The sequence below is a fragment of the Bison bison genome, unplaced genomic scaffold, assembly GCF_000754665.1.
Source record: "Bison bison bison isolate TAMUID 2011002044 unplaced genomic scaffold, Bison_UMD1.0 scf7180017864289, whole genome shotgun sequence".
NCBI lineage: Eukaryota > Metazoa > Chordata > Mammalia > Artiodactyla > Bovidae > Bison > Bison bison.
In genome coordinates this window covers 20,461,722-20,478,034 of record NW_011494861.1, presented here as the reverse complement: position 1 = coordinate 20,478,034, position 16,313 = coordinate 20,461,722, and the positions used below count along the sequence as shown (strand labels likewise).

The following is a 16,313-nucleotide window of genomic DNA, read 5'->3' as shown; positions in this document are numbered from 1 at the left end:
TTTTTTTCATATTTTACTTATTTTTTAAAAAATTTATTTTTGGCTCTGCTGGGTCTTTGTTGCTGTGCAGGCTTTTCTCTAGCTGCGGACAGTGGGGGCCACCTCTCCAGCTGCAGTACGCAGGCTTCTCATTGTGGTGACTGCTCTGGCTGTGGAGCACTAGGTTCTAGAGTGTGTGGGCTTCAGTAGTTGTGGCTACCAGACTCCAGAGCACAGGTTCAGCAGTTGTAATGCACAGGCTTAGTTGCTCTGAGGCATGTGGGATCCTTCCGGATCAGAGATCTAACCTGTGTATCCTGCATTGGCAGGCAGATTCTTTACCACTGGGCCACCAGGGAAGCCCTGATTATTATTAATTTTAAGTTACAATTTAAAATGTACTAAAAATCAAATATATGTGTCAAGTCACCAAATACAATGTCTTTACGAGATAATACTGAATTCTAGGCTTAAGTATTAACTTTTAATTTCTGCCACCAGCAGGAAGCCTAAATAGTCCTTTTATATGTAATAAATATTATGTCTTAAAATTCAGATTATCATATACTTTGTTGTTGTTGTTTAGTCCCCAAGTTGTGTCCGACTCTTTTGAGAGCCCGTTGACTGTAGCCCGGCAGGCTCTCTCTCCGTGGGATTTCCCAGGCAAGGATACCGGAGTGGGTTGCCATATCCCTCTCCAGGGGATTTTCCCAACCCAGGGATTGAACACACATCTCCGGCATTGGCAGGCGGATTCTTTACCAATGAACCAATGAAGTATATGATGGGAAACATCATATACTTGGACAAAATAAAACAGTTTAAATGGACAATTTTTCTTACCTTTCAAAAGCAGGCCATGAGGTCTCTTCACTTAGTTCAGAGCCATCACTGCTACCTAAAATCAAAAGTTATCTTATTTTTTTAAACATCATAATTATAGTTTAGATTTTACTTTAAAAAAATAAATGCTCTAGCTGTGCTTATTCACATTATTTGTTGGTGAACATTCACATATCAATTCTTCATTCTAATACCATTGTGCTTGATTTATTTTGCAATATATTAGAACAGAGTTGACAAATCTACCCAAAGAAACAAAACAGCATAAAATATTTTTATATGTATACTTATGGCTTGAATTTATTACATTAGTAAACACTTTTTCTATCATCAGAGAATAAGTACATATAAGTTCACATATAAGCACACAATTTTTCCTTATAAGGTTTGTCATAATTTAAGACCAATATAATTACAAATTTCTTAGAGGTTCATGGTATACTTCCTTTTGCATTTTTTTTTTTAAAAACCCATTACTATCCTAAGGATAAAAAGCTCAATGAAATTCAACTTTTGTCTTTAGAGGCAAGGCAGAAGAGGATGGAATCCTTAAGAAAAAAAAAAGTAGCATAACAATGTAAAAACTTTCTCTTAGAGACCCAGAATATCAGTTACAATAGAAAGTTTTAAATTAGCTTAACTGGAGGGGAAAGAACTTGGAGAGTCCAAAACAGTGTAGGTTGATTTAAAATTTATTTTAAAGATAATTAATCAATAATTAATTTGTCCTTGTGTATCACATTGAGTCATCTATCAGACTTTTACAACCAGGGTTCTTTGAGAGGCTCAAACTTGAATACTATAAGGAACCCATTATGTGTGATGGATTTAACACCTCTTCCATGCATGTAGAATGGTACAAGTTATATCCCATCCTTGGAAGTACTAACAGTTACTGAAATAATTTTCTGGTTGTATGGCTCAGATAAGAAACTGGAGACAATCTGCTGTTGGTAGTTGGAGGCCTGTATGTTATTTTTGATGTGTAGAATATTATGTGATAAAGAATGAAAATTTAAGCATAATTAGTATGGCACCCCACTCCAGTACTCTTGCCTGGAGAATCCCGTGGACGGAGGAGCCTGGTGGACTGCAGTCCATCGGGTTGCTAAGAGTCGGACACGACTGAGCGACTTCACTTTCACTTTTCACTTTCATGCATTGGAGAAGGAAATGGCAACCCACTCCAGTGTTCTTGCCTGGAGAATCCCAGGGACGGGGGAGCCTGGTGGGCTGCCGTCTCTGGGGTCTCACAGAGTCGGACATGACTGAAGCGACTTAGCAGCAGCAGCAGCAGTATGACTTATTTGTAGAAAACAAAAGTTTCTTCCAGAAGCACGGATCTTAAGTAGATATGCCTCCTTCAGCTGGTCAAGACTATTCTGGGATTCTGGGTTACCCAGGACATATATGCTATGTTAGAAAATGTTAGAGGCCACAGTCCCAAGCACTGGTTATTTCTTCAGGGTACTTTCTCAGAGCCTCCAAGGCATAAATTAATATTGTATGTAAAAGTTACAGCTAAGGAAAATATCTTTTTGTTATTATGAATTGTGTGTGTATATTAATAACTACCAGCTGTGGTTATAAACTTTCTTTTTAGAATGTTAAAGTTTTAAAGGAAACACCCTGGAAAGTAATGCTTATGTCTAATGTTCCTAATTTATAAACAAGGATACAACAATCCTTACTGTTCACCTACTTAGCCTTGGAATAATTAAACAATAAATACAAAGGCAAAAATTGAATTAGCCCCTTCTTGTTCTAGAAGATAGTTCTCTAAAATAAGACATTAACTGTAATGGAATGAAATAATTAAATAACTATCTTGTGGTAACCAAAAGAACATCTATGGTAAGTAAAAGTCACAAATAGAGAATAATCATCATTATAATACTTACGATAACTATTACAGAAAAGGCAAATATTTTATACTAAATTGAGAACTATAATTTTTAAAATTACTTTTTTTTTTGCTTAAAGTAACATGCTAGATTCCAGAACTGTAACACATTTTTAACTAGAAAAAGCTTCTTCCTCTCTCTTTTGCAAAATTATTCTGTGTACTATTTTTCAGATTGAGGTTAATATTTGCATATAGGCAATTTACAGTATTAATGAAGAGATATTTCAGGTGACCAACTTGTCTTCTGTTCTGTAAATTTTGTCATCATTTGCATTTATAAAAAGGGAATACTGGACTAAAACTGCTGAACGAAGCTTTCCAGTTCCAAAGCAATGTCAGGGTTTGAAACTCTCAAGGGTTAAAAGAAGTCAGTATGTTCAAGAAAATGAACTACTATCTTTCTTTCTACTGATTGTTCATCAATATTGAGATGATCATATTAAGAGTAATAGACTAAGCCCCTGAGCAACCTTGGCAGTTAATCAGAGAAGACATTTTCCTCCTTTATTTTTTTTTTAAATAAAAATAGCATCATATAGAGATTTCCTAACTATCCAAAGAAATTATGCTCAGCTAGAAGGTTCAGACGGAGAAGGTCATGGCACCCCACTCCAGTACTCTTGCCTGGAAAATCCCATGGACGGAGGAGCCTGGTAGGCTGCAGTCCATGGGGTCGCGAAGAGTCGGACACGACTGAGCGACTTCCCTTTCATTTTCACTTTCCACTTTCATGCACTGGAGAAGGAAATGGCAACCCACTCCTGGCAAGTGTTCTTGCCTGGAGAATCCCAAGGACGGGGGAGCCTGGTGGGCTGCCATCTATGGGGTTGCACAGAGTCGGACACGACTGAAGCGACTTAGCAGTAGCAGCAGCAGAAGGTTCAGAAAATAAATAACAGTTTAGGAAGTAAAAACAAACAAATTCTTCTTAACTTCACGTTCTTTTCCAGTCCTGGTTTTCTTCATAATAGCTATCTCTATTTTCTTACCTCTCATTCTCCAATCTACTCCAGCCAGGGCTTTGCCCACAGTATTCTATAAAGCAAATCTAGTCAAGGTCACCAAGTGACTTTTATCTTGCCAAATTCAGTGATCAACTCCTGTTCTCCTCTTGTTTTCTCTTTTGTGCACTTGAATGGATACGTTCAGCACATCCCTCCCTTCAGAGATCCTTCCTCTACTGGGCTTTTGTGATACCACACTGTTTTTCTCCCTACTTCAGTGGTTCCTCATTTGTAGTTTCCTTTGATGGCTGACCATTTAAAAAAAATGACACCTCCAAATGTTAGCATGTCTACTCTTATTTATTTATATCCTTGCCCTTGGTGACCTTATCTGGTCTCATGGCTTGAAATACTACAAATATGCTAATTCTTATACCTGTATCTATAAATGTGACTTTACCTCCTTAAGCTTCAGATTCATACATTCGATTACCTACCTGACAACTCCCTATGGTCCAAACACGTCCAAAATGGAATTCTTAATTCCCCAAACCTAGTCACCCTTTACAAATACCTCAATACCTACAAATGGCTGCTGTTATAATGTTCTCTGCCTAAGTAACAGCACCACCATCTAACTAGCTGCTTAATCTAAAAAAAACCTGAGAATCATAACTCATCTGCCCCTTTCCTCATTCCTGCATTCCAACTACATGCAGTAACCAATTCAACCAGTGCCTGTTTTCTTCCCCACCATTCCTTGAATGCTTCCCCTTTTGAAGTCAAAAACATCAAGCACTTTTCAAACCATCATGAATTATTAATTTTTGCGGCTACTAGTAATATGATCTTATATCCACACTTTGCTACTTAGCTTTTATCAATTACTTTTTCTACCTGTAGTGGGGTTAATCATGCTTTTCCAGCTGAGTTTTGTTAGAAGTCTTATTTTACATAAGTTGGAACTCTCTCAGAGAATTATTTCTCACCTATTGATATTCCACTAGAAAGAGTAGAGCTTTCAGCTTGGCCTCGAGATGGTGCATGGGGCTCCATGACGCTATCATCTAACAGATGTCTTGGCCCTGCATTTGGGAACGTTGCACTCTTAAACTCTGCTGTGTTCATTTTATGAATGAAACTGGAAACAAAGAGAAATATTTTTCATATCTTTCATTACTGTTACTAATTCAGGATATAAAAGATACTCTTACATAAAGATTCAGGATATAAAAGATGTACCTGCTATCCTGAACTTACTTCTGAACTCTCATACTAATGAACACACAGATTTTACCATGAAAGCCTCAAGCTAACAGTTCAGGGAAAAATTTTTTAGAAAACCAGGCCATATCTACCTATATAACAGAAAATACTTTAATCTTGATGCTTGGGTTCATTAAAAATTATTTTCACATTCGCTTTTGAAAAATGTCTATTAAATTTCCACAAAAATCATGGCAAAGGTGAACCTGGGGTCCACTTTGAGGAAACAATCTTGTAAAGCTAAACGAAAAGACAGTTTCCCTTTCTTTGTATTTTGTTATAAAAAGAACAGTTTTTATATGCTTTATTTATGGTGACTTGTTTTGGTTAAGACAAGCAATGATATAAGTTATAATTTAAAACGGAAACAGTGTTTGCTTTCCTGATTTTATTTATGATGACGACCTGTAATGTTCATTTTTATTCCCCAAAATGTGAAAGCACTGTTGGAAAAAGCTCATTTCCAAGTTAAGGTAAGGAAGAGATAAATGCCTTTATGCAAACAAGATAGTTTACTAAATCAGAAAAAGACTACTTTACACAAATAAAACTATGCAAGGACACTATTTTCTGTCCAACTAGTAAAATAAGTAGAAAATAAATCCAACTAAATACATAAAAATTTGAAAGATAAAATTCAAAGTGCTGACTTGTAACCCAAGCTATGGCACTTCCTGTGTCCATGCTGAATCAGGTTCCGAGGGGATGGTGGTGTCTGTGGTAGCAAGGCTCCTTCAGCTGCCATGCTTTTTCTTCCACTTTGTGGAGATGCTCCTACTTCAGGACCTTAAGGGTTAAATTAAAAAAGAGAGAGACAGAGACACAAAGAGATACAGACAGAAATTATTAAATGGTTTAGAAAGATTGCTTTATTTGTAATCCCTTGATATGAAATAAAAATTTTGGTTTAATTTAAGGTAATATGAATTCTATTTAATTGACTGAACATAAAAAATATTTAGTTTCTGAGTCATAAAACACAAAACCTCAAAACAAATAATATCTATTAATTTCTATCTCTTTTACTTGCCCTAAGTAGCCTGTTTATGGAGGAAGCAATGTAATTAGAAGAGATGGTGTAAGGGTCTCATATCACACACGAAACCTAGACTAAACCCTCAGGTCTTCTGAATCCTAGTTCAGTGCTTGTTTAATTTTCACATGACTGCTTCACTCTTAGTTTCAGCTTCTTCATAGATACAGAATATGTAGAGTAGGTCAAGGATTCAAGTTACAATTTAAATCTATACTGACTGCTCAAGTTTCTGGAAATTAAAAAAAAAGGAACTTGAGAATACACAGATTTGCAAAATAACACTGAAAAATTTTTTTATTGGTTTACAGTTGCTTTACAAGCAAAATATCACTTTAAGAATGAAAAGAAAAGCAAATTTCAATAGATATAGCCTGAAACGATTTCCTCTGCTTGGACCACTCTCAGACCCTGTAGATACTGTCATGGTTTTGCTCCCTCATTCCCTTCATACCTTATTAGATGGGTCTCCAATTATTTTTAGGATATATAATAATACAAAGCTTAGTGCCAACGTCTGTATTTGGAATATTAAACAAGGTATTGTCTATGATTTCTTTAAAAAATTCTCTTCAATTTTATGTTTTTAGATTATTTATATACATATAAATCCCAATTGTAATGCAACAGATAAATTAAGAGACTATGACTATTCTTATGAGTACTTGGTCCAGCATTAGAGTGAAATTAAAAAAAAAAAAATTAAGCCACTAAAATTGACTCCTATAATTATTCAAATTAGTAAATTTTTCCACTTAGACCACAGAAATTTCTAACATAATTAACCCTCACTGCCCCTTATAGTATGCTTAATGAAAAAAGAACAGATAATTCATAAACACTTACTTATTATTTTCTGTTGGCTATATCTATTACTCTTGATTACTTGGCATATTTATTTGCATATTACTGAAAAACTACATGTGACAACTTTTTAATGAAAAAACAGGAAAACCAAATAGAAAAAGATGTATTTTAATACCAAAAATAAAACTGTGCAGGCAGAATAAAATGTGCTAAGCATTTACTCACTTTGGATATATCCCTTCTTTCTTATTAGGTTATCTGGTTTATTACTCAGTAACAAGAGAAAGCTGCACTAACCTACTAAATCCTCCCTGGAAGCAGCAGAACGTGGTGTGCTTGTTCCTGGTTCTATCTTTAATGAAAGCCTGAATTTCAGAAAGGAAAAAAGCACATAAAATGATTAATATTTGACAAAATAACATTAAAATCATATATTTTTCTACCAAAAGCCTAAAAACATTTTTTATAAAATAATCTCAACTATCTATTTTTCTTCAAGGGTGATCTTAATTAAGCCCCCTTTCTCTTTCATACAAAGCTGATCTTACAGTGATTCCAGGAAATATTAAGAGAGGGAAAAACATCAAAACCTCATATTCAAAAACAGAGATAGCTCTCCCAAGAACCTCATTACTGCTGAACAATTCAACACATTTAAAGCTATTTGGTGATTTAACCTGAAGTTATACTGATACAAGGCAAGTAAGTTCAGTAAATTTCCAACACTGAGTTAAATTATGCAAATTCTTTCTAGAATCCTTATTGGATGGGCTAATGGTCTCTGTAGCACTGAAAATTAAAACAAAACAAAACAAACCTTATTTAAAACTAACCATCCAAAAAACCAACTCAAATTATCAAAAGAAAGATCTATCTATACAAATAAAAAGGCTGTTTACAAAATCCCTGATAAATCCCTTTCTAAGGCAGAGTTTATTAGTTGGAAATTAAGGTGGTTCAGTGGTAAAGAATCTGCCTGCCAATGCAGGAGACACAACAGACCTGGGTTCAATCCCAGGATCAGGAAGATCCTTTGGAGAAGGAAATGGCAACCCACTCCAGTATTCTTGCCTGGAAAATTCCATGGACAGAGAAGCCTGGCAGGCTACAGTCTATGGGGTCAAGAGTCAGACACGACTGAGCACACACACACACAAGTTCCATTTAGGAAAATGTATCAATTTTGAGTTCTGCAGCAAAAAGAGGTTATAATTCCTATCAGTGGAAATGGTTTCAGGAGATAGGATACTAAAGCAGTTGTAGAAAATATTTTGGTGTAGTCCAGGAAATACACTTTGGTGTACTCTGTATTATCATTAAACATTTGTCTGGAAATTAATGAAGACTTTTTATTTTTCAGCATCCTACCAACTGGAATTTTTTATGAAACTGCACAATACAAATGATATTATAATGATAAATCTATTCTAGGTGCTTAACTTTTTATCAATTTCTTTGATATCCTAAAGGAGAAATCACACATAATTGTACTCTAATTACTTAACCATGTAAAATACATGTATTGAACAGATGTATGATTAACCAGAACTCTCTGCTCTTTTTCTTGTTACAGGTAGCTGACTCTACTTATGTGAGCTTCAGACTATGCTATCTTCCTTTGCTGAACTCTTGTTTTGTGTCAGGCACAGTTCTCTCAGCACTGGAATATAATGGAGACTAAAGCAGACAGGGTGTCTCTCCCCTTCAGAAGCACAGTCTAGAAAAGTTTCCTAACACAGAACCAAAACAGAAAGGAACAGAAAGGAGGCTACGGGAGAATCACGCTGCTATTAACAATGGCTGATAACCGACAGCAATATAAAAAGTGGAAGCGTCTTAAACTGCACTTAAAGTGCAGTCAGTGTCAGTTGCCCATATCATCATCAAAACACTATATGTAACAGTGATGCGGATTCACTGAGAAAAGATACCACGCTGCTGCTGCTGCTAAGTCGCTTCAGTCCTGTCCGACTCTGTGCGACCCCACAGACAGCAGCCCACCAGGCTCCTCTGTCCTTGGGATTCTCCAGGCAAGAATACTGGAGTGGATTGCCATTTCCTTCTCCAGAAGATATTATGCTCAGTATTAAAATGAAATAACTTTGAAAGATTTTCACCCTGACTAAAACACATGCATGTAACTTGTAATATTGATACTGGCTGCCTATGTAGATGAAGCTGCCAACAACAGAGGCTTATGGATAAATGAAAAGTCATTTCTATTTAAATCTTTCATCATAAAATCCACTTTTCCCAACTTACGACCTTAATAGCTCTTATGTTAAAATGCTCTGATTTTCAACACATTTAATCAGTAGGTTCATGCAACACAACTGCATCTTTAGGAAAACACTATCTTCTTTAGCGTCCCATAAGATTCTCCAATACCACCAAGTGACTTGGAGTTCCCCAGCCGATTCCACTGATGGTTCCATCCCTGAAACACCTTTCTTAACTCTTCATGTGGAGCAACTCACCTGCTAAGATGCAGACTAAGGTAAGATGGTCACCTGAAGCTGCTCATGTTTATTTTCTCTTCACTTTTCCCAGTTAAAGCTGAGCTGGGTCTCCCCTCATCTATGTTCCCATAGCATCCTCTGCACATCTCTAGTATAGTACTCTTTGAACTATTTTGTAATTACTTATTTTGTAATCCCAGCAGCTAGCATTCACCTATAGCAAAAGCTGAATAAATATTTGTTTATGAATACAATGGGACTTCCCTGTAGCTCAGGTGGTAAAGAATCTGCCTGCAATGCAGGAGACCTGGGTTCAATCCCTCAGTCAGGAAGATCTCTTGGAGATGGAAATGGCAATCCACTCTAGTATTCTTGCCTGGAGAATTCCATGGACAGAGGAACCTGACGGGCTACAGACCAGAGGGTTGCAAAAGTTGGACACGACTAAGTGACTAACACACAATGAGTATAATGGGAAGGCTGCTCGAGTTCTAGTTACTCATGAAAACAAAAATCAGTGTAACAGCATCCACTTTCTTACCAAAATGAAGCTCTCATGCCAGGATACAGACAGCTAAAACTACTTAAGAGCTTAGTTAACTCTATCCTTTCAGCATTAAAATTCACCATACTCTGTATTTATGCAACAGTTTCTTAGACTTCACTTCTACTGAAGGGGCTTTCCTGATAGCTCAGTTGGGAAAGAATCTACCTGCAACACAGGAGACCCTGGTTCAATCCCTGTGTCAGGAAGATCAGCTGGAGAAGGGATAGTCTACCCACTCCAATGTGCTTCGGCTTCCCTGTTGGCTCAGCTGGTAAAGAACCCACTTGCAATGCAGAAGACCTGGGTTCGATCCCTGGGTTGGGAAGATTCCCCTGGATAAGGGAAGAGCTACCCACTTCAGTATTCTGGCCTGGAGAATTTCATGGATTGTATAGTCCATGGGGTCGCAGAGATTCCCACTTGACTGAGCGACTTTCACTTTCTACTGAAGAGTTACACTTTAACTTTTAAAAAATCCATTAAATTTCTTGAGACAGACACAGAAATTTTAATAATGACTTACTCATGTTTTGAGTTTTAAGATAATCTTCTGTACCCAACTGGATAAAATATGAGTGTTTTATGCTATGTCAGTAGAGAGATGAGAGAAGTAAGTGATAAATATGACACAGACCATCACACTCAAGAAACTTACAATCTAGGGCATCAGATCTGTTAAACAGTGCCAAGATTATTAAAAAGCTGATGCACTGACCTCATACATTTTCAATGAATTACCCTATAAAATCTTTCCGTAAAACAAAAATTGATACAGAAAGATAAAGTGGTAATAATACAGTATGGTGGAGAAGATGACAATAAAGGTGTTTTCAAATATAAATAAAGCTTTAGATACATTTTAAGTATATGTACAGAGCTTCTTAATATATTTGATATTTGAAGAAAAGTTATTTCCAGTTGTTTTCTGGAATTTCTAGCCTTTTATTATGGGTACCAATTCTGTTCTCCAGAATTCTTTAAAAAATGTTGAAACTTATGGAACAAAGAAGCTGATAATTACTATTACACAGCATAAGAAAATTTTTGTATATAATGCATTAATATTAAAAAATAACCTTATCTTTCACTTTGATAAAAATTTAAAGTATAACCTTTTACTGGAAAATATATTTGTGGTAGACACAAAGTTAAATTTGAAAGCTTAGAAACAGCAAAAAATTTTTTTTAAAATAAATGAAGCTGCAAGGAAAATGAAAAGCCTCAAGAGAAAAATAGCCTCTTTATCCTTATATCTTTTGGGGAAAAAAAACAAAAAACAAAAACTTGGTAGTCATGATATAGAGCACACTACTGAAAAATAAATGCGAATGTACGTGTGTGTGCTCAGTCATGTCTGACTCTGTGACTCCATGGACTGTAGCCCAGCAGGCTCCTCTGTCTAAGGAAATTTCCAGGCAAAAATACTGGAGTGGGTTGCATTTCTGACTCCAGAAAAATAAAAAGGGTTAATAATGAAAAAATCCCTTTTCTGTTGGGCAGGACTGAGAATGGTTAAGCAAAAAGATATGGATATCAGCTGTTTTAAAAGTAAGTTTTGAAAACCTTTAATGAAGGACTTGCTTGAATAGAGGAAAGGACAAGTGTGGTGTTCTACTGGACAAATATTAATTCAGAGTCCAGAAGGTTCAATATTCTGTCAATACACAAAAATAACTGAAAACAAATTCAAAACTGTGTTAAAAATTTCCTTAAAGAGGAGCAATTTTTCTGTTCATGGACTGCTTCATTAATTTTTCAGTCTATTAAAAGATACATTTCCATAAAGATTCAATGCTTCAATGGAGAAAGAAAGGAAGAAATGTAAAACTAGAACTATCAAACATCAGCTCTCAACAAGTTGAGAAACATACAATGCTTTTTAATAGAAGAAGAGATGACGTACTTGTATACTGGCTCAGTCACATCAAGTGACTGATTTAAAAACTTCACATGAATAGGTAACTTTACCACTGTAAATACACAACTGTATTTGCATGATAAGATGCAGTATTTAGATGTTTGAATACAGAGATGAAAGGGTAGAGGACAAGACACAGTTATACAAACCACTTCTGAAGATCCAACCTACTTGTAATTATCATCTTCCACAAACTTTTGCAGTTCTTCTATATACTGAACAGAGTTCAGGTATTTTTGGACGTGAGGCAACATGGGGATATCTAGGCAAAACATGATAAATAATTATCTGATAAAGTACATCTCAGGCAAAATTTTTAAAGTTAAGCTGAGAAAAATATATTTAAAGGTAAATTAAGGCCACATGAGTTTGGGTGAACTCTGGGAGTTGGTGATGGACAGGGAGGCCTGGCGTGCTGCGATTCATGGGGTCGCAAAGAGTCGGACACAACTGAGCGACTGAACTGAACTGAAGGCCACATGGCACCAAAATTTAAATTAACTCTAGAAGGACGTGGCTGAGGTAAATGTTATTTAATGTAAAACTGAAGGTCATTTAGAAAACTGCAGCTGCATGCTGTTTGTATAGATTAAAACACCTCCATTTACGAAGTCCCACATATATGAGAAATTTCATAAAAGAAAATCAGAGCCACCATTGTAATTTATAGTCAAACCTCATCTAAGTGCAACATATAAGGCAGTTTAGGGTTTCTTTCTTTTTTTTTTTTTAAAGAAGCCTGGCTCACATTTGTAGTTTTTTTTCTCTCCTACTTAGAAATTTCAAATAAGACTGATTTAACATTATAATTTGATGTTATGTTAAAAAAACTGAGAAAAGGATTAAAAAAAATAAAGTTAAACAGCAACAAACTGTAAACTGTTTTTAAACAGCATTAAAATTACATAGCTGTAAAAACCTCTCTCTATTTTCTATCAAACTGAAAGCATTTAAATGCTTTAAAACAATAAATTTTTTTTTTCTAATCATTTGGGCTTGCATAAGTTCTTTTCACATATGTGTTTCCATAAAATACGTCTTGGACAAAACTGGTTATCTACTCAACATAGAACTCAAGAAAGCTTCTCAACTGTTACTACAACAGCCTCAGCTCAGTCCCTAACTGAAAAATAAAAGAAATATTTACATAATAGATCAGGGAGATCAAATGAGATGAGAAGAATAGAAAATAATTGTGAAAATTACATTAGCAAAGTTGCTACAAATTACAGAAGAGCAAAAGATAAAACTTAGCATTTTAAATATGAAATACTTGAACTCCTTAAAAGCAAGATCTTAAACAGGATGCTAAACATTGGACAGTGACATAATCATTATTTTCCTTTACATTAGGATGATGTACCCTGCTCTGTGAAAAGTGGCCATCAACCTGTGTAAATGAATCAAACCTTTATAAATAAATTACAGCATTACTCCCAGAAACTTACCATATTCACAGGACTGCTGCAAATCAGAAATTATTCTAAGGATGTTATTCATCAAGTTTGATCTTTGCTCATTTTCTAGAATGCTGCCAGTTGATGGATATGCTGAATCAATATATGTTAAATCAGATAGATAGATACCTGAAACAAAATTAAGATAAATGAGTGTTTTTCTACTTGTTTGGATGAGTATAGTTTGTTTATAGCTATATTTCAATATATGCCCTATTTAAAATATATTCATTATTAATACTGTGTTAAAACATGACCACTAAGGCAAGGAGATCCAACCAGTCCATTCTAAAGATCAGTCCTGGGTGTTCTTTGGAAGGAATGATGCTAAAGCTGAAACTCCAGTACTTTGGCCACCTCATGCGAAGGGTTGACTCATTGGAAAAGACTCTGATGCTGGGAGGGATTGGGGGCAGGAGGAGAAGGGGACGACAGAGGATGAGATGGCTGGATGGCATCACCGACTCGATGGACGTGAGTCTGAGTGAACTCCGGGAGTTGGTGATGGACAGGGAGGCTTGGCATGCTTCGATTCATGGGGTCGCAAAGAGTCGGACATGACTGAGTGACTGAACTGAACTGGACTGAAGGCCTAGATTTCTGTGGCATCCAGGTCAGACATGACTTAAAGCTGAAGTTAGAAACTCCAATACCTACCCACCCATGGGTCTTAATGGAAAGAAGATAAGCTCCTGAACTGGCTCTGCCTCTGTATAAAATAAAGATAATTATTCTAATTTCCAAACCTTGGTTTTTATGTCTATACACTAGTACCTATTTTTCAAGTTGTGGTACAGCCTGAAGAAGTTTTAAGTTAGCCAGCCTAACCACTTCCTTTCCACTTCCATGGGGCAGTTAACTTAATATTAGTTCTATACATGCTTGCCTCGAGTGGGTAACTATCACATGAGCCTTACTTTTTTTTTTTCCTTTTAAATATTTATTTATTTGGCCGCACTGGGTCTGGGTTGTGGCACACAGGCTCTTCGCTGAGGTGTGTAGACTCCAGAGCGCTCGGGCCCAGCTGTCCCCATAACACATGAGATCCCAGCTCCTCAACCAGGGATGGAACCTGTGCTCTCCTCCCGCTCCACCTTGGAAGAGAGTTTCTTAACCTTGGGAGGACCAGAGAAGTCTTGATTCTTAATTACTTTGAAAACTGTCTCATTCTAGTAGAAACGTCTTGTTTTTATTAAAGATTAACAGTTGGATTTTTGAAATAGTTCTACTAACTACACATTGAAGTTAACCTTGCTCTTTTTTTCTGTATCAACAAAAATAATACATCCTCTCAAATGATTCAGTTGTCCTAGATATTCAAAGTCACATCTATAGAAAATATTTCCTGAGAGTTTACTATGCACGCGTAAAGCGTAAAAGGCACCATGTTCCTACTTTCCAAATCATTACTCCCGGTTCATGAACTCTCAGAATAAGTGCAACCAAAATGATGCACTTATTGCCTTCCAGATAAGCCCTGTGTTTTTCCTCATGCCGGTTCTTCCAGTTTAAATGATACCTGAACTCAACTCTGCCCATCTGAATCATTATCTTACATTCAGGTCCATGTCAACGGTTCTTTAGTTTCCTCACGTATTCCAAGAAAGGAATTTAGAAACTGTCTAGTCCAAACCCTCTTTTCACAGGCAAACACTCTAAGGTCCACAGATATTAAGGAAGTGCCTACCACCACATGAATTGTTAGTGACAGAGCTGGATCTCAGAGTACACACTTGTACTCCAAGGTTTTTTTTTTTAAAAATTACACTGTTACAAACTCATACAGTATCTGTATCACTCACTTGATAGTTTTTAAGACTTTCTAATCTTTTTATTGAAAATCTTTAGTATTTTATATTTAATCTGCTTAAGATAATAAACTCATTCAAGTGGTTACTCTATCTTGCACTTTAAAAAATGAAAATCCTGACCAGTATTTGCAGACAATTGGTGTTTAACAAAATGTAAAAAGTTGGCAATGGTAATCCTTTTACTCATTCCAGTATCATTCCTTTTCCATTCAGTAAATCTTAACAGTATTCTTTAAGCCATCTATCATAAATACTTCTTTTTCTTTAGAGACTCTCAACTTTATTTTTTATGACTTCAAATAAATCTGTAACCTAGCTCCCTTTCTTTCCCTCCTATCTCAGAGGAAGAAGAATCCCCTTCTTTTTCTTCCAAATCTAAACTGTGATTTTGAACGTAATCTCTACTGCCTCCTTTTAACATATCCACTGCTGCCTCCACTATCACTTACACTCCATGGCTCTTTTCCAAGAGCCAGTGTGCACATTTAAATCTCCTCTATTTAAAAACACAAGCAAAGCAACCCTTCCTTTAAATCTGATCCCTTTCTCAATACAGGACTCTTGCCTTCTTCAACAAACACCTTGAAAGAGAAATAAGGACTGGTACAATTAATTTTTTTATCCTTCATTCTATTTTTATGTAATACTTGGTACATATAAAAGTTTACTTGTGTCAGGAAAAACTGTGATAGACTTTGCAATAGGCAAAAAGATTACTAGGTATATCCTGTTTCCAGTGCATCCTCTTGGCCTGAACTATTTTATAAGTTGTTGAAAACTGGTAATAATACAAATTCTTGTCCATAAAAATGCCAATGAATTATGTCCAGTGGGATGTAACTGATTATTGCCCTGTGGATGTTGAACAATTTTGCAACTATCTGTAAATTCATTCCAGCATTCCCAACGGCCTGCATGTATGTGCAGTACTCGGACTTCTTCCTTGAAATTATTGTAAATATCTTCCTGATTCCCTGTATACTTAATGATTTAAACAAAACCTTTGACATGTATTCATATTTTATTTGTGTGAAAAAGATAACTGTATCTTTTAAAAATAACAGTTTAACATACAATATTGGTTATCAAATAATGTAATAAATACTCATCAACGTAAGAGCTACAATATCAGTACTGTTGCCTCATCTTTATCTTCTTTCCCTGTGTCATCTCTCTGCCTCCTGTCTAGAGGGAACTACCATTTCTAATTTTAAGATTATTTCCCTTGTTCTTTTTGGGGCACATGTCTGTATTCCTGCACATTTTATTTTACTTTTGCTTATTTTTGAGCTTTAAAAAAAATCATACTTTTATACATGTGATTAAATGATAATATTGGTAAA

General features: G+C 35.8%; 1 protein-coding gene across 3 annotated transcripts in view; it reads right to left on the bottom strand.

Annotated features, from left to right (window-relative positions):
* The window catches only part of RALGPS2 (Ral GEF with PH domain and SH3 binding motif 2), a 129,889-nt gene that overhangs the window by 23,524 nt on the left and 90,052 nt on the right, over positions 1-16,313 (bottom strand). For all 3 annotated transcript variants that reach the window (XM_010850131.1, XM_010850133.1, XM_010850132.1), the window contains exons 9-14: positions 13,151-13,288; positions 11,874-11,964; positions 7,076-7,143; positions 5,589-5,724; positions 4,662-4,813; positions 823-877 (exon numbers count right to left, since the gene is read on the bottom strand). In XM_010850131.1, coding sequence (XP_010848433.1) covers positions 823-877; positions 4,662-4,813; positions 5,589-5,724; positions 7,076-7,143; positions 11,874-11,964; positions 13,151-13,288 — 640 coding nt within the window. The remainder of the gene's footprint in view (positions 1-822; positions 878-4,661; positions 4,814-5,588; positions 5,725-7,075; positions 7,144-11,873; positions 11,965-13,150; positions 13,289-16,313) is intronic.